General features: G+C 36.7%; 2 protein-coding genes across 2 annotated transcripts in view; one reads left to right on the forward strand and one right to left on the reverse strand.

Moving 5' to 3' along the window:
- CCDC146 (coiled-coil domain containing 146) overlaps window positions 1-26117 on the reverse strand; it is a gene marked incomplete at its 5' end in the record, with an annotated part of 114203 nt that overhangs the window by 63981 nt on the left and 24105 nt on the right. The gene's annotated exons all lie outside the window — the stretch shown is intronic.
- On the forward strand, window positions 18783-25788 carry FGL2 (fibrinogen like 2). Its single transcript, XM_082632317.1, has 2 exons — window positions 18783-19463; window positions 22246-25788. Exons 1-2 carry the CDS (start codon window positions 18854-18856, stop codon window positions 22950-22952), a joined length of 1317 nt encoding a protein of 438 aa, XP_082488443.1. The 5' UTR covers window positions 18783-18853; the 3' UTR covers window positions 22953-25788.

Consider the following 26117-nt stretch of genomic DNA (forward strand, 5'->3'; position numbering starts at 1 on the left):
TGCCCCTTTCACAAGAAGCGCAGTCGGCCCCCCGCCCATTCAAGGTGTGTGCAGTGTCCTGACACCTAGGCTGTTCCACTCATTCACGTACCCTTTATGGGCCTTGTAGGCATTTAACATTGGGGTCCTGCTTTGTGTCATGTTTTATAAACATATATATACATGTGTGTGTGTGTGTGTGTGTGTGTGTATATGGACTAAGTGTGTGTGACTGCATCATGTGAGGTTTAGAACTTAATGCTTTAAAATTTCTGAGATTTTCCTGCTATTTTTCCATTTTAGCTTCTGATACTTTTATAAAAAGATGAAATAAACATGTCTGATACATTTTTGACTAATCAACATACTCTAAAAATATTTAAATTGAAATATTTTATTATTTGGATATTGAAATATATTTTATTCACTTTAGTAAAACTTTATGCACCATGGAACAAAAAATAAGCTAAAACGGTTGTGAAGACAATGTGAAAAAATGTGTCAGTCGGCTAAATTTGGCAGGCAGAGGGGGGTGCTGAAAAACAGGAAACATTCAGTTAACATAAAGAGCTTTTCCTTATCTACAAACATCATCCTTGCAGCTAATGACCCCTTTGGCTCTGTATTTTATGAGCTTTGATGAAAAAGCAAATTATAATTTGTAAGGAAGTTGCAGATAAAATTCTGAACAACTTACCCTAGCAGTTATCATTTTAGTAGAGGTTTCAGCCAAATAAGAAGTGAACATTCAGTAATCAAATAGATTACTGAGTAGTCAAATGAGAAAATTATTTCCAGGCAAGTAAAGCACCAGAACACAAGGGATTCTAAGAGGGGAGTTATTGGAACAAAAATAATATATTCAGAAAGAGTGTAATTTATGACTTATGGTAAGAAGAAAGACTGGAAATTCCATAAAGGTAGGGACCATGTCCACCTTTCCCATCACTATGTGTCCAAGGTCTAGCCCATGTGGAACTCACAAATACTTGTTGAGTAAGTGAAAGAAAACACACATGCAAGTGCTTAGCAAATAGCAGTCATTCAATAAATATTTACTAAATAAATAATTCATCAAATGAATTTATTCAATAAATATTTACCAAATGAAAATACACAAAAAGTACAAATTAATAATTCTTCTCTTATATCTTATTGAAAGTAATGCTTAATGTTTATTTATTTATGAGAGATTGCTATGTACTATGTTAGGTGCTTTATGTATGTTATTTAGTCCTCACAATAACCCTGTGAAATAAATATTACAATCCGAAATTTAAAAAGTAAAAGAAAACTGAAGATACTTGAGAAACTTGAACAGAGTCACAAAGCTTGTGAGAGGCTTTGTAGGAACTTGATCACAATTCTATTCTGTCAGTCATTTTTAAGTGAATTAGAGAAACTCAGAAAGGAGTAGCATAGTCTCTTGCTGATGGCATGGAGACAGTGTGAAACACATCTAGAGAACTTAAGGTAGTACAGGTTGGCAGACATAAAAGACCATAGGAGTGGGTAATATTTGTAGGATAGACACTGTGTCAAACTGATGTTGTGAGGAAGGGTAGGGTGAAGAAATAATATTAGCTAACTTGAAGTCACTCGTAGTGTGAAACCAAAAGACAGTAGTCAAAAATAATTATAAAAAAGGAGAAATGATATTATATAAAGATAACCATTATAACAAAAGCACAAACCTTCCTAAATTCAAGAAGCTATACTATATATACTTTATATAAATATAAAGGAAGGATTAACTTTAAAATAGAATTATACTATAGGAAGGAGGAGGAAATGGGGTAGGGGCTAGGGATAGAAGTAATAATTCTTTGAATATACTTCATTTTGTAGATATGACTTAGAACAGTATAGTACCTTAATTAGAAAATTAAATTTAAAATCAGTGGCTGAAAACTGAAAACAAAATAAATCAATTGAACATAACTATATGTCAAGTTGTTTCATAACTGCACAGTAATTTAAACAATTATATAGGACAATTTGGGAAGTATGAACTGACTGGATAGCTAATGACATTAAGGAATTTTTGTTAGCTGAGGGAATATGATAATGGCATCGTGGTTACATTTTAAGGGAGTTTTTGTTTTTTAGAGATACATACTGAAATATTTATGAACAAAAATACTTTGATATTAGGGATTTGCTTCGCAGTAATCAGGAGTTTGGTGGTGTGGGAAATGAGTGGGGGATGAATCTAGGTTGACCATAAATTGATGATTGCTGAAGCTAGGTTATGGGTACTTGGGGGTTCATTATACGATTTCCTTTACTTTTGTATAGGTTTGAAAATTTTTATTAAAAGGTTATATATATTTCTTGATAACCAGAAGTATCAGAATTTAGATATCCAAGAGAGTGTTGACCTAAAATACTTTAAAGGCTATTAATTTATTCCAATAATATTATATTGTTTCTATAAATATTATAATTGTATATTATAATAATATTATAATATACTTAATCATCCATATAGTCAATGTTAGTTTTTTAAAAAATCACTCTCAGTTGGCTTGTTTTCCTACCTTACTCACCAAACTTAGGTCTACAGAGAGCTAAAATGAATCTTTGACTTTCCTCAAAACCCATTCCATCCTCAGGGAATGAATATTTTCCAGCCATAGAGATGAAGAAAAGAATATACCACAGAATTAGAATAGACTGTATTGACTAGTTTAAAAAGAAAGCACAAAGGAACAATTTCCTAGAACATCTTACAAAGACACTTTGAGTATGTTCTGATATTCTTATCAAACTTAGAGACTACACTCTATTCCACAGAAGAAAACAGATGCTTAGCATTGACTGGTATCCCATCAAAGTGGTTTTTCACTTCTATTTTTTTTTTTTACAGAGATGCTCCTTATTCTGAGCATTTTGAGAAAAATAGATGAATGTAATTAATAGAGACGAATAGAATGTTAGTTATACTTACAAAGAAATTTTTGGAAAAATCTGAACAATCTAAACTATAGTGTTTATTTTTTTTTTCTTTTTTTTTTTTTTTTTTTTTTTTCTTTTTGCGGTATGCGGGCCTCTCACTGCTGTGGCCTCCCCCGTTGCGGAGCACAGGCTCCGGACGCGCAGGCCCAGCGGCCATGGCTCACGGGCCCAGCCGCTCCGCGGCATATGGGATCCTCCCAGACCGGGGCACGAACCCGTATCCCCTGCATCGGCAGGCGGACTCTCAACCACTGCGCCACCAGGGAGGCCCTAAACTATAGTGTTTAGATTGTGCATAAAAACAATATATGTCAGAAAAATATACTAGGGGCCTGGAATATGTTATCTCATTTAATTCTTCTAATAATTCTATGAAATAGGTATGTGCCAGAGAGTCTGCGCTCTAAGGAGAGAAGCAAGGGTTCAAATTCATGGTGACTTCAGAATCCATCCTCTTTTCACTACTCCACTCTGCCTCCTGCCATTTTGGCTAGAATCAGACAACAGCAGTTACAGGGTTAGTACTAACTATTGAGAATTTATTATCCTTTAAGCACTAATTTCAAACAAATAGCTAGCGTCACATTTTAATTATGGAACTCTAGAGGAATTCCCACTAAAATCAGAAATAAGGTAGGGAAGAGTGACTGGTATGAGCATGATCATTTAATATAATTCAGAAAATATATACCAGTGGATTTAGACAGGAAAATATTGTGTATATATGAGAAAAAGGGACAAATGGTCATTATTTGCAGCTGATATAAATGCCCACATGAAAAATACAAAATAATTTTATAATGCAGTAAGGTGTCCATCTATAAAATAAATTTATAAAAATATAGCTTTCCAAATTAATAATAAGAAGAAGTTTGAAAACATATTGAAGAAAAGATCTGATTCATAATACCAATGGGAAAGATGAAAAATCTGGAAATAAACTTAACAAGATATGTGAAAGATCCATATATAGAAAACTACAAAAGTGTATAGGGAAATGTAAAAGAAATTGTGACCAAATGTCCCAGGCTGATAAAAATATTTTAAAATAGGCCAATTATTCCCAAATTCATCACTAGAATTTTTGGAACTTATTGTAAAGTACAGTTGGAATAATAAGTTATTTAAATTTATAAAAGGAAGACTTCTAAGTGTGCATTTTCCCTTTCAGATTTAAGATGCATTCTAGATCTATCATACTTAAACAGGACAGTAGCACCAGGATAGAGAGCCATATCGATGTAACCAGAAAACATTTTGCTTATGGATAAGTTCATGTCAGTGCAGGGAAAAGGTGGAATTCATTAAAACATTGTATTGTAAGAACTTTTTAAACATTTGGGGGAAAAATATAGTTAGGCTCCTATGTCACACTTTAAAACAAATTCTAGAGTATTAAAACTCAAACATAAAAAATAAAACCATAAAAATAATAGAAAATGCACATGGCATTTATATGATTGTAGTATTGTGAGGGAATCATAAGGAAAAGATTAATATAAAAATGAAACATCGGGCTTCCCTGGTGGCGCAGTGGTTGAGAGTCCGCCTGCCGATGCAGGGGACACGGGTTCGTGCCCTGGTCTGGGAGGATCCCACATGCCGCGCAGCGGCTGGGCCCGTGAGCCATGGCCACTGAGCCTGAGCGTCCGGAGCCTGTGCTCCGCAATGGGAGAGGCCACAACAGTGAGAGACCCGTGTACCGCAAAAAAAAAAAAAAAAAAGAAACATCTATAAAGACTTCCATATATGTAAATACCACAATTGAAATTCAAATGTCAAAGTTGAACAAAGTATGCAAGTACTTGATATACAAAGGGCTAATAATACAAATTTATTAAAAAAGAACAAATAAGGTTTTAGAAATTAAAAGAAAAACATTATATTGGAAGAATGGAGATCATGAAAATAAAGTCACTTAAACCCAAATGACTAATAATTACATGAAAAATTGCCTAATCTTACAAACCCCATGACAAAACAGTTCTATTCCTTGATAAATGCCCACAGAGGTTCATGCACAAGTACACCAAGAGACACGTACAAGAACGTTCAAGTTGCATTATTAGTAATTTATGAAAATTGGAAACAACCTTAATATCCATTGGCAATATATTGCATAAATATAATATTGGTAAAACCAAACAGTGGAAATATACATGCAAAAATATGAATGATTCTCATAAATATAACAGAGAGTGAAAGAAACCAAACACAAAATAATACATTTTGTAGAATTCTGTTTCTATCAAATTTAAAAATAGGCAAAACTGGGACTTCCCTGGTGGCACAGTGGTTAAGAATCCTTCTGCCAATGCAGGGGACGTGGGTTTGATCCCTGGTCTGGGAAGATCCCACATGCCATGGAGCAACTAAACCTGTGTGCCACAACTACTGACACTGCGCTCTAGAGCTTGTGAGCCACAGCTCCTGAGCCTGCATGCCACAACTACTGAAGCCTGCGTGCCTAGAGCGCATGCTCCACAACACGAGAAGCCACCGCAGTGAGAAGCACGCACACCACAATGAAGAGTAGCCCCCACTCTCCACAACTAGAGAAAGCCCACACGCAGCCACAAAGACCCAACGCAGCCAAAAATAAATAAAATAAATTTTAAAAATAATAAAAATAGGCAACACAAAAGTATGGTGTATGGGGATTCATGCTTAGGTGGTAAAACTATTAAGAACAACAAGAAAAGCATTATCATAAAAGTCAATACAGTGGCTACTACAGGGTGAATGACAGAGTAGGAGGGGAGTTTCTGGAAGCTGGCAGTATTTTTTTTTTTTTGACTGGATGGTGGTTGAGTATTTGATTTCAATTGTATCTTTATATTTTGGACACTTTATATGTGTTACATTCAGAATTTTAAAAGATTAAAAACTATGTAGAAGATGGTCTAATTTTTATGAAATTACATACAAACATATATATTTGGAAAGATGATTTGAAATAGTCTAAAATGTTAATAAAAGTCATCATTATACTACAGTCCACAACAACAACAAAACAATGCCAATTCAAAAATGGACAAAGGATCTAAATAGACATTTCGCCAAAGAAGAATACAAATGGTCAATGAGCACTCAACATCACTAATCATTCTAAAATACAAATCAAAATTACAATGCGATAGGACTTCACATCCAGTAGGATGGCCATTTTCAAAAGAACAGAAAATAACCACTGTTGGAAAGGATGTGGAGGAACTGGAACCCCTGTGCATGGATGATGGGAATGTAAGATGGTGCAGCTGATGTGGAAAACACTATGGGAAGTTCCTCAAAAAATTAAATGTAGCATTACCATAGGATCCATCAATTCCACTTCTGGGTATACACATAAAAGAACTGAAAGCAGGGACTTGAACAGATACCTGTACACTCATTTTCATAGCAGTATCATTCATTACAGCCAAAATGTGAAAACAACCCAAATGTCCATCAACAGATGGGTAGATAAACAAAATGTGATGTGTAAATACAGTGGAATAGTATTCAGCCTTAAGAAGGAATGATATTCTGATACATGCTATAACATGAACAGACCTTAAAGATATTATACTAAGTGAGATAAGCCAGATATAAAAGGACAAATATTGTATGATTCCACTTATACAAGGTACCTAGAATAGTTATATCCATAGAGACAGAAAGTAGAACAGTTTTTACCAGGGGTGGGGCAGCAGAGAATGGGGATTTACTCTTTATTAAGTACAGAGTCAGTATAAGATGATGAAAAATTTCTGGAGATAGATGATGGTAGTTGTTGCATAGTAATGTGAATGAATTTAATGTCACTGAACTGTACAATTAAAAATGGTTAAAATGGTGAATTTTATGTTATGAATATTTTACTATAATAAAAAGTGGTAGGAAAAGATAAAAAAGAAAAAAATGGTAGGAATATAGTTGTCATATGCATTTCTGTATTTTTTTTTATTGAGGTATAGTTAACTTACAATACTATGTTAGTTTCAGGTATACAACATAGTGATTCAAAATTTTTATAGATTATACGTCATTTAAAGTTATTATAAAATATTGACTATATTCCCTGTGCTGTACAATATATCCTTATAGCTTATTTATTTTATACATAGTAGTTTGTACCTCTTAGTCCCCTACCCCTATCTTGCCCCTCCCCACTTCCCTCTCCCCACTGATAACCAGTAGTTTATTCTCTATCTGTGAGTCTGTTTCTGTTTTGTTGTATTTATTCGTTTCATTTTTTTTAAGATTCCATTCTGAGGAAATGATTTCCACTTTTTACCACTGAATATGATGTTAGCTGTAGGATTATCATATTTGGCCCTTATTATGTTGAGGTATGTTCTCTATACCCACTTTGTGGAGAGTTTTTTTTTTTATCATAAATGGATGTTGAATTTTGTCATAAGCTTTTTCTGCACCTATTGAGATGGTTGTATGACTTTATTCTTCAGTTTGTTAATATGGCATATCGCATTGATTGATTTGCAGATATTGAACCATCCTTGCACCCCTGGGATAAGTCCCACTTGATCATGGTGTGTGTTCGTTTTAATGTATTGTTGAATTTGGTTTGCTAATATTTTGTTGAGAATTTTTGCACCTATGTTCATCATTGATATTGGCCTGTAATTTTCTTTTTCAGTGTGATATCTCTGTGTGATTTTTGTATCAGGGTGATGCTGGCGTCATAGAGTGTGTTCGGAAGCATTCCTTCCTCTGTATAATTTTCTGGGATAGTTTGAGAAAGATAGGTGTTAACTCTTCTCTAAATGTTTGGTAGAATTCACCTGTGAAGCCATCGGGTCCTGGACTGTTGTTTGTTGGGAGTTTTTAAATTACTGATTTAATTTCATTGCTTGTAATTGGTCTGTTCATATTTTCTATTTCTTCCTGGTTCAGTCTTGGGAGATTGTACACTTCTAGGAATTTGCCTGTTTATTCAAGGTTGTCCATTTTATTGGTGTATAGTTGTTCATAGCAAACTCTTATGATCCTTTGTATATCTATGATGTTGGTTGTAAGTTCTCCTTTTTCATTATTGATTTTATTGATTTGTGCCCTCTTTTTTTCTCGATGAGTCTGGCTAAAATTTTATCAATTTTGTTTATCTTTTCAAAGAACTAACTCTTAGTTTCATTGATCTTCTCTATTTTTTTAAGTCTCTGTTTCACTTATTTCTGCTGTGATCTTGATGATTTCTTTCCTTCTATTAACTATGGGTTTTGTTTGTTCTTCTTTTTCTGGCTCCTTTAGGTGTAACGTTAGGTTGTTTTTTCAAGATTTGTCTTGCTTCCTGAGAATTTCTGTATTTTCTAACCTTTTTTAAAAAAATATTTATTTATTTATTTATTTATTTGATTGCACTGGGTCTTAGTTGCAGCAGGTGGGCTCCTTAGTTGCAGCTCGAGGGCTCCTTAGCCATGGCATGTGAACTCTTAGTTGCGGCATGCACGTGGGATCTAGTTCCCTAACCAGGATCGAACCCCGGCCCCCTGCATTGGGAGCGCAGAGTCTTAACCACTGCGCCACCAGGGAAGTCTCTCTAATCTTTTTTATAATGAGCAAGTATTTCATTTATAATCAGAAATTTTTTTTTCAGAAAAGAGATTTAAAACTTTTTTTTCACTTGCCTTCGAGAATGCAGTTCTGGGCAGGGTGAGGCATAAGATGTCTTTAAAAAATTATTATTCTAAGAATTTATACTCCAAGCCAGACAACGCACACAAGCATAAACAGAAAGACAGGTTGAGAAAATTATAGTGACAGATTAGTATATATTGGAGAAATTGTCTGAATCATTTTCACATATAGCAAGGTATGTGAATAGCTCATTTGGTAATGCCCAGTTATTTTGAAGGACGTGAGGAAACTTTATTGCTTTCTAAAATCCCAGGGGCATCGTACTAGGAAAGTTTTAATACGGGTAGACTATATTTTTGTAGCATTTCTCTATAGTCTAGCTACAAATTAAGGGTACTGTAGAGATCAGTGTAAACTAGATGGCATGGAAATTGGGAGACATGAGCAGCCTTGGACAGGCATGGACAGGTCATTTAGTTTTCTCTAGACCTGTTTACTCATGTGTAAAATGAAGGGGCTAGTCCTCATAACATGTAATGTCGTTTTCTGAACTTTTACAGCACTGGAAAAGTTTGAAATAGCTGTTTAATATTAAAGTTCCTTTAATAAACTGTAAATGCTGTTTGTCCTAGATATTTCATATTAATTACTGGAATATATATCTAGTATATTCAGCTTCTACCTGACAATGTTATTATTCTATTTGATATAGTACTGGTGTTTTAAAATATGAAAAATTCAGGAAATCACAGTGAATTAAATTGTTATGAAAGCAAATAGTTCCACAGCAAAACTCCTTTAAACATTGGAAATTGGGTATATTGGCTAAAAATCCACACTGTTTATAAAGTAAAGCTGTTTGGAAGGTCTATGTCCTAAAAGTTTATTTAACTTCATTTATGGCAATGTAATAATATAATCTGAAGCAACTATTAACACAACTGGCCACTGCCAAAATGATGAAGAAAGTGTTTATCTTTGATGCCATAATGCTCTGATTCCAGTCATGTCCTCTAACTTTGTTCTCTCAATTTCCATTCCGGAAAAGAAATCCTATAAAATTTGCTTTCCATATGGACTTAATATCTTCTTTAAACAAGACTCTGGTACAGACCCCACCATGATTCAATTTCTCTCCTTTTTCCCTCGAGTCTCTTTTCTTTGTTTCTTTGTCATCTTTATCCCACCACCTTCATCTCTGTGGGCTCCACTACATTCCTCTGTACTATATTTCTGTCTTCTGTGTTTTGGGTGGGAGTTAGCAGGAAAATTAGAGAAGATGGGCCACATAATAAGCAGCAGATGTTAGCTAGTCGTGGAGCAGGGAGGAAGAGCCACTTAAACTTAGCCTAGATTCTCCAAGTCAGGCCAGGCTCCTCTTCTGGGGCTTGCCTTGGAAAAGAGAAAAGTAAAATCCCCATAAAAAGAAACGAAACTGAGCTATTTGTAATGAGGTGGATAGACCTAGAGTCTGTCCTACAGAGTGAAGTAAGTCAGAAAGAGAAAGACAAATACTGTATGCTAACATATATATGGAATTAAAAAAAAAATGTCATGAAGAACCTAGGGGTAAAACGGGAATAAAGACACAGACGTACTTGAGAATGGACCTGAGGATATGGGGAGGGGGAAGGGTAAGCTGTGACAAAGCGAAAGAGAGGCATGGACATATATACAGTACCAAACGTGAGGTAGATAGATAGTGGGAAGCAGCTGCAGAGCACAGGGAGATCAGCTCGGTGCTTTGTGACCACCTGGAGGGGTGGGATGGGGAGGGTGGGAGGGAGGGAGATGCATGAGGGAAGGGATGTGGGAACAGATGTATATGTATGACTGATTCACTTTGTTATAAAGCAGAAACTAATAAAAAAAAAAAAGAAAAAAAAATAAAGGTAAAATCCCCCAATCCATATGCTTTTAGTTGCTGAAGAACAACTTCTTCTTCCTCCACACCCCTACTGCCCCAGAACGCAGAAGCAAAGATAAAACAAGAGGGAAAAAACAGGGAAAACAGCAAACGTAAAAGCAAAAAGTTTTAATATGTTTACCTCCTGTGCTCTTATATTTTCAGTGCTACAGCTATATCTTTATTCTGTGCGTTCTGCGTAATCTGTACTTTATTGAATTAATAAACCCTATGCTCATTATATAAACTTTAGACCTAGGAAAGCTATACACACCATTTGTACAGAATATGATTTTCTTTTACAAATCCCTTTCATTCCAAACACTCTGCGTTGTAAATGGGAGATTTTGGAGTGCTGATAGTTATGGAGGTGGGTTAAGAGGCAAAGAAATAAGCCTAATAAAGGAAACAGGAAGTTCTCTTCTCTGCCAGGAAGCATATATCCAACATAGGCATGATTATATACAGACACTGTACAACCTTTGTGGTCTAATTTGAAAAGAATGACTATTTTCAGAGTTAGCAAAGGGAGAGGCCAATGCCATGGCATAGTGGGAGGGAATTGAGAGGTGCAGAAAAGGCCTTGGTGTGCTTACTGACCCCCTTTCTAACACCAAACACGTTGCCTCGGCCCAAGGCTGGCTCTGGCTTGAAATACTTTGCTCTGCTACTTAAAGCTCCATGAAGTGAGGACTGGGTCTGTTTTTTCATTTATCATCCCCAGGGTTGGTACAGAGCATGGCTCAATAAATGCAAAATAAGGACTCATTGAATGGAGGAATAACTAAAACGAAGAAGATCTTTATAATTTTCCATTGGGATTAATGATCTAATTAAAGGACCATCTGTACTTCTGACTTGCTTTGCTATTACGTGACTTCTAATTAATAACATCAACAGTCATAAACTATTGCACCTGAAAAGGACCTTAAGATCTCTAATCTGACCTCATATTAGAGATGAGGAAACTAATGCCTAGTTAAGTGACAAGAAAGTGGGAGTTTCCTCAATAAGCTCATGGGTTCCATAACTACCGTTCTAAGGCTCTGTTCACCCTTTCATGTCATGCTAGTTTTGAGATGATAACGGTAGTGAATGGAGACTTATTTTAAGACTACGTTTATACACGACTTGACCACACCTGGTGCATCTGTGTTGTCATCGTTTTGTGCAACAGCAGTTGATGCAGCTGAACTTTGTATCACGTATCACAACACATGCCATGTCATGTGCACATGTAAACATGATTGAAACAATTGTGTGCGAAATACACAAGCAGAGGAAAGCCGTGGTAAATGATGGTGGACACTTCAAACTACGTAAGATAGGGGCCAAGCAATTTTACATCTCTTGATAATGATCAAGAAGTAGTTCCTTACACTCTGAAAAACTTTCATTGCAAACAATAGGATATGACTCAAATCATAGATAATATCAAACTAGAAGCGGAGAAAGAAGTAAACTTAATAAGTTAATGCTATGCCTCAGAATGCCATACTTTTTTTTTTTTTTAATTATTTATTTATTTATGGCTGTGTTGCATCTTCGTTTCTGTGCGAGGGCTTTCTCTAGTTGCGGCAAGTGGGGGCCACTCTTCATCGCGGTGCACGGGCCTCTCACTATCGCGGCCTCTCTCGTTGCGGAGCACAGGCTCCAGACGCGCAGGCTCAGTATTTGTGGCTCACGGGGCCAGTTGCTCCGCAGCATGTGGGATCCTCCCAGACCAGGGCTCGAACCCGTGTCCCCTGCATTGGCAGGCAGATTCTCAACCACTGCGCCACCAGGGAAGCCCCAGAATGGCATACTTTAAATCATGTTTACTATTAAACCTACAACATTTACTCCATTTCATAGATTTTCTTTAGTTACCAGCACAGTAGAAATCACCTTTAAATTAACATTTATTGAGAATTCATATGCTGACATATATATTTCATAAGATAAACTTGAGTCTTTGAAAAACAAGTTTCAAAGAGAGGAAAGAACAGGCTTTTAAAAGACATACATGCAGCATGAAATTATTCAACTGGCATGGAATTAGTTTACTGTTTTCATTTTTCCATAAAAAGTAAATTAAGATGCATACCGTTTGGTTTTTTTTTGTTTTTGTTTTTGTTTTTGCGGTACACAGGCCTCTCACTGTTGTGGCCAGTTGCGGAGCACAGGCTCCGGACGCGCAGGCTCAGCGGCCATGGCTCACGGGCCCAGCCGCTCCGCGGCATGTGGGATCCTCCCGGACCGGGACACGAACCCGTGTCCCCTGCATCGGCAGGCGGACGCTCAACCACTGCGCCACCAGGGAAGCCCCATACTGTTTTTATGAATGAACTGAAATAAATTCCTAAGCTAAATTTTATTATTCAGTTTAAATTTATGTAATTATATAACATATATGATATTGCATGATATTATATAAAATTATATGACATATAATAGATATATGTAATGTTATATATTCTATAAATTCATATTTATATATTAATTTTAAATGCCAAGTAAAGGCAAACAAAGCAAATAATACCCTAAGGAATGCAAGTGATAAAACAGATAAAACCAAATTAACACTTAGAATGAATATATAGACATTTCTAAGAATTTAAAGCCTTGGATTTTGTAACAGTATACAATCAATCCTCATTATTCATGTATTGTATATTTGCAAATTCACTTACTTATTAGAATTTATTTATAACTCCAGGATAATACTTGTGGGCTTTGGGGACCATTTGTAGACATGGCCAACGTAGTGAAAACTTCGAGTTGCCCAACACATGCATTCCCAGCTGAGCTCAGAGATCAACACTCTGTTGTCTTATTTCAGCTCTCATACTGTAACCAAGTGCTCTTTTTGTGGTCTAAGTGCCATGTTTTTCCACATTTTTGTGTTTTTTGCTGATGTTTTCACTGTTTAAAATGGCCCTTGAGCATAGTTCTGAGGTGCTATCTAGTGTTGCTCAGTGCAAGAAGGCTGTGATGAACCTTAAGGAGGAAATACATGTGTTAGATAAGCTTCCTTCAGGCATGATTATAGTTCTCTTGGTCATGTATTCTGTGTTAATGAATCAACAATATATACTAAATAAGATGTCTTTAAACAGAAACACACTGAAAACAAGGTTATATATTGATCAGTTGACAAAAATATTAGGACCAGAGGCTCGTAGAAGCCTAACCCTGTATTTCCCCTAGGAGCAATGGTTTGGTATTTGCTAATTCAGTGTTTGTGGTGACATTATAGAAAACATAACTACCATAAATTATGAGAAACAAAGGGAAGACAGGGAAAGCCACAATTTCATTTTTATGATTTCTTTATTTTGATTTTATTTTTTGTTTTGTTTGAGGAATATAAAAGGAAACTCAAGATCAATCTCCAATACAAGAAATAAAAATAAACATATTTTGTTTCCTCAACATTGGTTATATGAAATTTATTGAGTCTCTGGAAATTTAGAGAGATGACAGGAAAATTAGATGCCATGCCCCATGGATCTCTTAGCTCCTCCATGATCCCTGGCTTGGTGTGGGATACCCAGTAAAAGATTTTGTTGATAAGATATTGACATTGATAAGATGGGCATTCCAAGACTCCCATGAAATATTCCAGTTTCAAAAAATTCTAACCTGAGAAGCCCTGGATATCTCACTGAAGACCTAGGCCATTAGTTCATCAGATGACTGTATGTTTTATAGTCTTACTAAGAGTGGACCTTTGGATATTTCTGCCCTATATTTCTCTTGATCCAGACCCTTAAGGATTCGCATAGTGGATCTTTCATGGTAGGTCCATGCTGGAGTGTTTCCTAGTCTGGATCTCTTTATCTATGCTAGAGATGTACTTGCAAGACATAACAAAGAACCTACCAACTATTATTCTAGTTTTAACCAAAATCAGGCAATTCTCTATGGGCTGCTGAAATCAGGCTTTTGTTTAAAGTTCTTTCCATGAAATTCATAATGAACAAGGACTAAGACCTCTAAGGAATACTAAGATAAACATTATTTACTGTTGACATTTCAAACCAAGTAGATTAAAAAGTGAATGTTTTCATTTTTCATCCCAAAACATGTACTCCCTAAAGAACCATCAAATTTAGTAAGTTAGAAACTACAAATATGTTAAATTAATAGGCATAATATCAAGAAAAGGATCTCAGTACTATAAATAATAATTGTTATTAAATTTACTTACTTCCTTTGGTACAAATAGAAACATAAAGGGTTGCTTTATTTTAAGAAAACTGTATTAAGGGAAATGAAGATTTGCTTTTGGAATCTGATCCAGATACAGTAAATGCAGATCCTCTCTTAAATATACTTTGCATAAGAAAAAAAAAAGAAGTTTGAATATATTGTGAATATAGACTGATGAAAGTAATTTTCATATGGGGCTTATAAAAGTATACCTTGCTCCTTTAAAATCCCAACATGTATTGGTGTCAAATAATTTGTTTAGATCTGAAAAACAAGTCTGTAAGTGGGCCTAATGCATCAGTTCCGGGTTGAGAGCAGATATGGGGTAGAAGTTTCCGACACTGCCATGAGGAATCAGTAGGCGATTCTAGGAGTCAGGGCAGGCTGGGCATGAGAAAATCCGGAAAGGTTTTCCAGCAAGAAGGAGAAGGCAGAGAGTCATGGTCGGAGGGTGGGAATTCGGTAGGAGTTGAGGACCAGAAATCAGCTCTTCACGTTTTTGATTATCTGATGGCTGCCTCTTTGAAACCCTCTCTCCTGGTCTTCGTGACACAGCACTCTTCGGGTTCTCATATTTTACCATCCTTTTGGTTCCTGTGGCTTCAAATGGACATCCATATCCATTCTGTGCTGTTTGTAATACTTAGATGTTCAACTGTATGTTAGATATTTCTACTTGGTGGCTTGTCACTCTATTCAAAACAGAAATAATACTACTACACTCTCCCCAACTCACGGCTCCCTCTCTACTCTCATGACATTGCCATGACATTACGTCACTTCAGTTGGAGTCGTATTTCATGGCGCTCTCTCAACTCTCCCCTCTGCTTCCATTTTTCATCCCTTATCATATTCTATAGATTCTATTGCTCTTTGACAAAAATAGTTGCTACCCCTTTACCACCCCTCCTGCCACCACACTAGTTCACCTCTTACCTAGTTCCCGCCACTACACTAGCATCTCTCACCTAGCACAGCATTTCCTCCTGGTTTCTAGCAGAAGACTCATTCCTAAAAATGGTGCTAGAAAAAGAAAAAAGATTCCCATTATCAACCAAAATTTGAAAAATGCAGCATATGTTAGTTTCTTCTTGGCCAGCCATGATGCACTTTAGCAAATTACTGATAATTTTCAGAGCCACGTGTCCTGGAATGCTGTTGTCATATAACATTTATCAACATCTAGGTACTCACGTTCCAGAAAACACACTTCGGGAAACAGTGACTTGGACTATTTAAATGGCCTCTAGACTGCTCTTTTTGCCTAATCTTTCCCTTTCCAGTGCACCTCCAATTTCAGTGATAGATTAATTTCTCTCAAATGCTTAACTGATTATATGATTCCTTTGCTCAAAACCTTCAGTGGCTCCCCACTGATCTAAGCAGTGATTTAAGCACCAGGCTCTCCACAACATGGTACCAACATTCCCTTCCAGTATCATCTCCCTGCCCCCCACATGGCAGGGTGGCACAGGAAAAGACGTGAACTTTGGAGTCGGACCCAGGTTCAAATTCCAACTGTCCTTTAAAAGTGCAAAACCATAGGCAAGAGATTTATTGCTTTGAACCCTTTCTTTGCTCATCTGCACATGCAGGAAGTAATTGTGTAGACGGGAGGATGTAGTGAGATAGTATTTGTGAAAGCTTCCTGCACGACTGCAGCACAACACTCTCTGCCCCCGTGGGCTGTAAAGTCATTAGGCATATTAAGCCTCTTTCATGTGGTGGTCACTTAGTGTCTGCCTCTGGCAAGTGAACAATAATCTTTTAAAATTAAGAACCCAGAATTCCCACTTACTAGTGTCGATAAAAACTGATTAATAAAGCGATTTTTGGCCTTTATTTGGGGTATTTTCTATGGTCCCTAAGGGACAGGAGCCAGTTCCCATAGCACATCCAAGCTTTTTAGATGGAACTATGCCACTGGCCCTTGGCTAAGTGGGGTGTGCAGGGCCCAAGAATCAACAGCAGTGCCTGGAAAGCAAATCCCTGATTCACAGAAATGAAAAAAAAGCCCATTGCAAGAGTCAGAAAGCTATACCTTTGTTAGATTTAGAAAAGCTTAAAAGTGCTTATGATTTCACTTGAAAGTCCAACATGAACAAAATACAAAGCCCTCAATACCCCTTCCTAAGAAGGAAAAGGGGATTTTTGTTTGATGTGTTCACTAGTGTAGCCTAAGTGCCTGGAACAATGGCTTGCACGTAGGGGATGCTCAATTAATATAGGATGGATGGATGGATGGATACATCTTCTATAAGCTCTAGCATAGTGCTGAGTATACAGATCTTTAATAAATTCTTGACTGGACTTGACAGGCTAAATATGTGGATTTATAGCCTATCAAGTCAAAGGCATTTCATAATGTACCTTGAACTAAACATCGTTCCTATATATTTCTACTTTATAAGATATTTTAATCTATTATCTATATTATCATCATTCTCTTTCTTTTTAAAGTTACCTAATCATTCATTTTCTCCCCTTACAGTAGGGGAGTGTCACAGTTTGAAAGTGGGTGAGGAGAGAGAAATGAAATTAGGAGATTAAATAGATATTTTTAGTCAAAAATTTAATATGCTAAAATTGGTTTGAATACATTAAATGGAATGAAGAGAAAAAGAAACTTAATTTTTTAAAAAGCTGGAAGATGGAGGAAAATGAGACATAAGGTGTGTAGAACATGTCTGACAGATTTGTTTGGAAAGAGTGTTACATTTTGTACACTGCATTTGTTTCCTTCAGCACTGCACCACTCAGAATTTGTGTAACTGTCATTCCTATCTGAGGGGAGAATAGCCAGATTTCTCCTTCACAGTTACAGGAACCAAGGCTCAGCAGAGTTAATGATCTATAGATCCAATAAGAAGTAGATGCAGGGGTGGAATCTAGGTCTCCTGAATATACAGGAGTAAATACAGTTCGGAAGTGTAAAGTGAGCCTGACACGTTTAGAGCCCATGAATAGTTAGGCTGAATAGGAGCATTTGGCTGGAATGAAGGAGTCTATAGAAAAGTCATAGGAAATCAGGTTAAAGAAATAAATAAGAGATAGATTACAGAGCACGTTAAATAGTACAATAAGAATTTAGACTTTTAGCCATAATTTTGAAATTATTTTTAAAACAATGAAATCCTTTTTTAATAAGAAACCTTACCTGAGACGTCAATATGTAAAATAAATGAAAAGGAGGCGGTTCCTTCAGTAGAAGCTGTTCCCCCTTCCTGTTCTCAGCCTCTCAGGAGAAGAGTTTGAAAACCATGAAAAAAGGTTTGAAAAGTGCAAAAAGTCATGAATGCAGACATGTTTGGGGCAAAGCAGTGACATAGCAAGTGGCCTAGAGACCAGGTGGAGGGCCCACTGCGGAGGCAGAAACACAGAGAGGGGACCTGCTAGGGCTGCCAGCGGGGAGGGAAGGCAAAGATGCCGGAGAGAAAAGAAGAATCGGAACCGAGATGGGACGCAGATGTGGAAGGACAGTACAGTCACAGCGTCGGTGAAGAGCAAAGGAGAAGGCTGCTGGTTTTGATGAAAGGCAAGGATGTCTTTTAACGGTGTTTTTGTCAGTTAGACATTCCTCCTATGCTATGCAGTGGTCGGAGAAATAGAAAGCAGCATTTTCTTCTCTACCAGTTTTCTTCCCTATTCAAACAGATGAAACAAAAGTCCACTGCAAGAACCAGAAAGCTGAGCTTCATTATATTTAAAATTTTAAGTGCTTGAGATTTCACCTGAAAGCCCAACGTGAAGCAAATACAGAATTCTCAATGCCTCATTCCAAGAAGGAAAAAGAACCATTTCCATTTTTGTAACATTTCTGTCCTTCACATAATCTGGATAACTAGCACATTCAATTTTATCTTTAAAAGCTATTTACCCCACTGTGGAGTTAAGTCTCATGAAATGATGTACTTCAAGTATAATTATTTTAAGATTCAAGATTTTTCTTGTGCTTTTTAAAAATAAAAGATGAAAGTGAAACTTGTTGAGTGTGTGCATCTGACTAACTGCAGGAATTCCAAAGCGGATGGTTTTGATTGAGAACAAAAACAGTTTTGGGCACACTGACTTTGATGAGGACGATCTCCTCTCTTCCTCCGCGTTTCTGAGACTGGTGATGCAAAGTGCTCCCGCCCTTTTCTGAGAACACGGAAAGCCTGACTCAGGAAGGCAGCGGCAGCTCTTAAAAAGAGCTCCAGCCCGGCCCCCTTCCCTGCTGGGGCGAGCGCCACCGCAAAGATGAAGCTGGCGAAGTGGTGCTGGCTGAGCTCGGCTGTCCTTGCTGCTTGTGGTTTTTTGGTTGTGGCAAACAACGCAACAGAGGAAATTAAAGATGAAGCGGCCCAGGACGCCTGCCCGGTGAGACTAGAAAGCAGAGCGAAGTGCGAGGAGGGAGGCGACTGTGCCTACCAGGTGAACCTGCCCCCGCTGACTGTTCAGCTCCCCAAGCAGTTTGGCAGGATCGAGGAGGTGTTCAAAGAAGTCCAGAACCTCAAGGAAATTGTAAAGAGCCTGAAGAAGTCTTGCCAAGACTGCAAACTGCAGGCTGATGACAACCGAGACCCGGGCAGAAATGGACTGCTGTTACCCGGAGCTCTGGGAGAAGCTGGTGACAACAGAGTCAGAGAGTTAGAGAGCGAGGTTAACAAGCTGTCCTCCGACCTTAAGGATGCCAAGGAGGAGATCGACGTGCTTCAGGGTCGCCTGGAGAAGCTGAATCTTGTAAATATGAACAACATAGAACATTATGTTGATAGCAAAGTGGCAAACCTAACATTTGTTGTCAATAGTTTGGATGGCAAATGTTCATCTAAGTGTCCCACTCAAGAACAAATACAGTCACGTCCAGGTATGTATAATAATGTTTTCTTATCATTTGTTCATGAATGTTATATAGCTAGACAGTATCTATAAACATTAACCTGAGCATATAAGTTAAAGAAAGGATGAATTATATAAGTTAAGCCTTTTATTCATCAAGGTAATACAGAAAAAACTATTATCTTTGCACATGTGCACACAGAAAGGAATAGGACCTAATTACAAAAGTCATGAGTTCTGTACGCGTTAGAAAGCACTTTCAATTTCAAAGATCTTATTTGCTAACGCCAGAGCTACACACAAACAGAAGTGGAAGGAGAGAATTTCTTTTTTTAAAAAAAAAAACATCCTTATTGGAGTATAGTTGCTTTACAATGTTGTGTTAGTTTCTGCTGTATAACAAAGTGAATCAGCTATACATATATATGTATCCCCATATCCTCTCCCTCTTGAGTCTCCCTCCTACTCTCCCTATCCCACCCCTCTAGGTGGTCACAAAGCACCGAGCTGATCTCCCTGTGCTATGCGGCTGCTTCCCACTAGCTATCTATTTTACATCTGGTAGTGTATATATGTCCATGTCACTCTCTCACTTACTCCCAGCTTCGCCTTCCCCCTCCCCATGTCCTCAAGTCCGTTCTCTACGTCTGCATCTTTATTCCTGCCCTGCCCCTAGGTTCTACAGAACCATTTTTTTCTCTTTTTCTTTTTTTTTAGATTCCATATATATGTGTTAGCATACAGTATTTGTTTTTCTGACTTACTTCACTCTGTGTGACAGACTCTAGGTCCATCCACCTCACTACAAATAACTCAATTTCATTTCTTTTTCTGGCTGAGTAATATTCTAAGAGAATTTCTTAATGTTTCAGTGAGTTTAACTTATCTCTTCACTGAAATGTTTGAAAACAGTAGAGTTAAGGCAGTGTTTGTGGTTGTACTCCGTTCTTTGGAAATCAGTTTATTTCTGTGGTCAGGTGACTGCTCCTTATACGGCAACAAGAGACCTCTGAAAGATTTTAGCAAGTAATCTGCATTTTGTAATCCCAAATGTCTAGTGGAAATGGGAGATTTTATAGATGGGATAAAAGCAGCTATATAGCTTCATATGTGTGCAAAACTTTTTGCTTTGAGACCTAGTGGCCCAAAAACATTTTAAGGGGAGTTTTGGCATGCCACTAAGGGAAGGAATACATTCTTATTTCTTCCTCTCTTTCACTAGAATTCAAGCATGTAACAATAGAACCCATCTTCCCCATCCAGATTATTTGCTGATAATCTGAATTAGCTTTAATAAATATATGTTAAAGGCCATAAACCTAACTGCCTATTCTGCCCACGAACTGCTAGCTGTGGCTCTGGTTCCCCCAAACCCTGGTTTTTCCACATGAGTTTCTGGGACCATTGCTGATGGTGGTCTTATCACACTTTGGAAAGCCATGTCTGCATGAGTGTGAGGTTGAAGGAATATGGTGCCTGAAGCAGAGAGCATGGTCCTTTGAAACAAGCACCTCAGGCATCTTCCCTAGGTAGATTCCCCAGGGAATCTACCCAGTGAAGGTATTTGGGAGATTCCAGGACCACTGTTGCTAATACTCCCAGCCGCCTGCATCTAAATGTGCCCTGCATATTGCAAGGCAGAGTTTCACATCTTGTGTGACATACGTGGGTGAACATTAGATGTGGCACTGCATGGCAATTTGTAATGACAAGAACAAGATTCTACTGTCTTTTTTTCTACTAAGTTTTGGGGAACTATCTGAATATTCTGAGTTCTAAGTACACATGAATAGATTATTTGTGGCTCGTAAGTGGCTTGTATTAAACTTGCCTGATCCAGTACCAATTTTTAAAAAAATTATTTTGGAGTAAACATCTGTATTGGTTCCTACAGAACCACATTAACTGTTTATTACACTAATCCTGAGCATAATCACCTGTGGTTTCCTTCTAGAAACCAGACATGTGAAACACTAGCTAAATATTTTCCTGGATAATAAATTCAGAGTAAGAATATTGGTATATTATTGAAGTTTTTAAAAACAACTTACGCTTCTGTATCTAATTGTCAAGCAAGTAAAATAAATGGAAATGTTGATCAATGCTGTATTTTAGAATTTTAATAAATCATTTGGAACAATCCTATAAAACTGCCTGAAAGTGGAGTCTATCAGCCTCTTTAGGTGAAAGGATATAGAAGCCTGTGCTTCCTCTGTATACATGGAATGCAGTTCTAGGAGAGTTGGAATCATCTGACTTTCAGGACCAAGGGATGCAGTGGTCACAAGGACAAGCTTTGCAGCCAGCCAGATCGGAGCTCTGTCCCGGCTCTGCCCTTTAAAGCTTCTGTGAAGCTGGGCAAGCCACGGATCCTTTTGGAGCCTAATATTCTTTCTCACCAGCAGGTTGTTAATAATATCTACATCATAAAGTTCATGTGCAGACTAAGTGTGAAAATGTTATCAAGTCTTTGGCAGAATCCCTAGAACACACGCGGAGCCCTCACTAAGTATTACTAAGTTACTAAAACTATCACTTTTATTTCTTCTTGTTGTTGTTTGTTCGTGGTGGTGTCAGTATTATTACCAACCAAGACTGTGTTGGGGAGCTTTGTCTGCTTTATGACACCAGGTTCTTGTTCTGAGGCGTTAACAAGCATTTGCTAAACAGGTTCAAGTAAGTTTAGCTGAGCAAGGTTTCATTATCACCATTGATCAAATTATAAAACTGCTTTTGTGCATATAAAGAATTCTTTAGATGCCTGGTTTTTATCAACAAAATCCAATGCCTTTCTTTTTTCACCCCTGCAGTTCAACATCTTATATATAAAGATTGCTCTGAATACTACACAATAGGCAAAAGAAGCAGTGAGCTCTACAGAGTTACACCGGATCCCAAAAATAGTAGCTTCGAAGTTTTCTGTGACATGGAGACCATGGGGGGAGGCTGGACAGTGCTGCAGGCACGTGTTGATGGAAGCACCAACTTCACCAGAACGTGGCAAGACTACAAAGTAGGCTTTGGAAACCCCAGAAGAGAATTTTGGCTGGGGAACGATAAAATCCATCTTCTGACTAAGAGTAAGGACATGATTCTAAGAATAGATCTTGAAGACTTTAACGGTGTCAAACTCTATGCCTTGTATGATCACTTTTATGTGGCCAACGAGTTTCTCAAATACCGTTTACACATTGGCAACTATAATGGCACAGCTGGAGATGCCTTACGTTTCAGTAAACATTACAACCACGATCTGAAGTTTTTCACCACCCCGGATAGAGACAACGATCGATACCCCTCTGGGAACTGTGGGCTCTACTACAGTTCAGGCTGGTGGTTTGATGCATGTCTTTCTGCAAACTTAAATGGCAAATATTATCACCAGAAATACAGAGGTGTCCGAAATGGGATTTTCTGGGGGACCTGGCCTGGTATAAGTGAGGCACAACCTGGTGGCTACAAGTCCTCCTTCAAAGAAGTCAAAATGCTGATCAGACCCAAGCACTTTAAGCCATAAATCACTAATGCTCATTCTTTTGGGTATTCATTACCTAATAGGGCAATTAATTCCTTCAGCACTTTGGAATATGTTTCATACTCTTTTTCCATGGCTTAAAATTTCTCTCTGAACAATGGGTTCTTATGCTATACAGCATTTGAAATAAAGCTGAAAAATATGCCATTTAAAGAAGTCCTTTGTTGCTGTTATGCTGTTATCCAGATAAACACTTGCAAGCAATTGGGAATATTGAGAATCACACATTAGATTTATAATTCTCTTAATGTCTCTTATTTGAAAAGTTTTTACTCATATTACTCACTCTAATTAAAAAAATACTTGTTTATTCAGTAGGCTAGATTTTACACAAGTAACCTGTATTTTGACTGTGACTTAAACACGTCTTTTCAGGCTATAAATAGTTATTGGGTATTTATTTCTAAATACTCTATTCCTCATTCTGAGATAAACTTACTCAATTTATGGCATTTACAGCATTTTAATTCCCAAGCAAAGGGAAACATTCGTAATTATATCTGTTCCTGCACTATTGGTGAAATGTAAAATTTTATCATTTAAAATATTTTAAAAGGTGATAGCGTAATGTCACCCCTAAAAGCATTCAGAAAATGAATTCAACCTTAAAGACCATGGTTTAAAGGTAATTCATTCATAGTTTATAACTCTTTAGATGTTTGATGGTAAAAACTGCTTTAACATGAAAAATATCTTCCTTTGCTCTAATGCAATTGTTTTTAATTTAAGACTGCTCACTACTGTGCGAGACTACTGGTAGACTTTCTTTTGGAGAGGTAGGTGTGGGTGAGGAATGAAGCACTTATATATAGGCCAATTTTATATCCAAAGCGATAATATCATTAAGTGATTCACTTCATAGAAAGCTAGGTTTTATAGGACAAATAGATAAATCTATTTGTAAAAAAATATGAATTTTGAAATATATAGAACCGTAGTTCAAATATTATATATTTCAACCCTAAATGGTATATTGCTTGTTTTGCTATCAGAAGATTCAAATACGGGTGTTTAGTTTTTTTAACAAAACAGAAGTATCTGGAACTTTTATAATCCATTAATTAATTCCAGAATGCAAAAATGATATTCAAAAGATTATAAAAATAGTTTGTTAAACTTCACCATTTTAAAAAGGGACCATTTCAGAGAGAACAGCTGTATTCTAATGCACGTTTAAAAAAGTGCTCTAGGATAAAATTTGAAAAGGATACACCATACTGTATGTGAGTCATAGAAATACATTCAACCTTCAATTTCTGGTGTCTGTTTCTACTAAAGTAACCAAGTTTTCAAAAATAAATTCACAAAGATGCAGCTTTACCCATTATTTGAAAATGATTAAGGAGGATAGTAGCTTTAGGTAAGAAGTTAATTTTTCAACTAATGTCTTTTATAGAAAATTCTAATCAAAAAGAAGCAAGATATTCTTTTAAAAATATATAACATACAAAGTGTTCAGGTAAACATGATGCAAACTATATTATTAATACTATTAAAATACTAAAGCAAGAGAAATGCAAATAGAATTAAGTGATGACAAAAATATAAAATATCGTTGTAGATTTCAAAGGCTTCATATCTACTCAATGTAAATGTTGTAACTAATTCTTTATTTCTCTCTTCTGTTTTCTAAAAAAGACTATGAAGATTTTGATATTATACAATGTATTAATTTCAGATAAGGGCATTTTCACTTACTATATATAACCATTAATATATGTATAAGTTTAGGTAAATTTCTGTGATAAAAATGGACTCCTTGGGCTTCCCTGGTGGCGCAGTGGTTGGGGGTCCGCCTGCCGATGCAGGGGGCGCGGGTTCGTGCCCCGGTCTGGGAAGATCCCACATGCCGCAGAGCGGCTGGGCCCGTGAGCCATGGCCACTGGGCCTGTGTGTCCGGAGCCTGTGCTCTGCGGCGGGAGAGGCCACAGCAGTGAGAGGCCCGCGTACTGCAAAAAAAAAAAAAAAAAAAAAAAGGACTCCTTAAAAAAATACAGTTCTAAAGAAAAATAGCTCATATAGCAAGTGTCCAGTGATTTAATAGGAACTAGGTATCATTTCAGGAGAATTTGGCAAATAATTCATTAATCTACGTAAATACTTAAAAGCTTATCTTTCTATCTTTCCACCTTTTATTAAATAACTAAAATTTTATTTCCCATTATACTTTTATGGTACCTTTCTCATAACAAACTCTAACATAGAAATTCCTTTTTGAAATCATTTCATGTCACTTATTATATTATAAAATATATTTTAGATTTTGATAATCTTTAACATTGATGGAAATAGATTATATGAGAGAGTCTTTTGCCTTAACATAACTGTTCACTAATATATGCTAATGTTCAAAAATGTGGATTGACTACTAACCAATACATTATTTTAGTCTTGTCTCAGTTTCATTTTACTGGCTAATATTTGTTATCTTAATTAACAAATTATTTCTGAGCTTTATCATACTTTGAAAATATTGACTAAAATTAGGCCTTTAGAAATTCCAAATGGAACTGGCTCATGTATCACAGAAGAAAAATCAGATTTTCTGATAAGTAGTAATGCTCTAAATGAAATGATGACACATTCATCCAAGAGCTTAAAACTATACCACAATGAAAGATATCCAGATAACAAAATTCGCTGGTCCTTATTTCTGAACGGCTACCCAAGGAAAGGATAGAAGGTTTATAGGTAAAGGATGATGGGTGATGTCGTCATGATAAGCTCTTGCTTAGAGTTCTTATTTTCCTTTATGTATAAATAGGTTTATGTTTTGTGTCTTTAAAAACTTTGTGAAATAAAAGATTTAATCTTCCTATCTATTTATTTCTTCAATGCAGACACATTAAGTATTATTTGTAAAATAATTTTTATATATTTACTCTTGGCTGAAAACGTGCATAATGTTTACCTAACTAGACAATATCTTTGACTCTGTGAAGACTTTAATGAGTACTCTTTCATTAACAGGAAGACAGAGACAAACACAGGAACACCATTATCTTATTTCCCCCTAGAATACTGTTGACACATTTGAAATACAGAAGTTTCAGTTTCGTTTTGCAGCGTTCAACTCCATCTCCCCTTTTTTTCCATCATTCTTTGTTGCTGTTCTGGTTTAGCCCTCATCATCCTCTTAGGATAATG

This window comes from Mesoplodon mirus (genome assembly GCF_964341445.2).
Source record: "Mesoplodon mirus genome assembly, chromosome: 9".
In the NCBI taxonomy this organism is placed as follows: Eukaryota; Metazoa; Chordata; class Mammalia; order Artiodactyla; family Ziphiidae; genus Mesoplodon; species Mesoplodon mirus.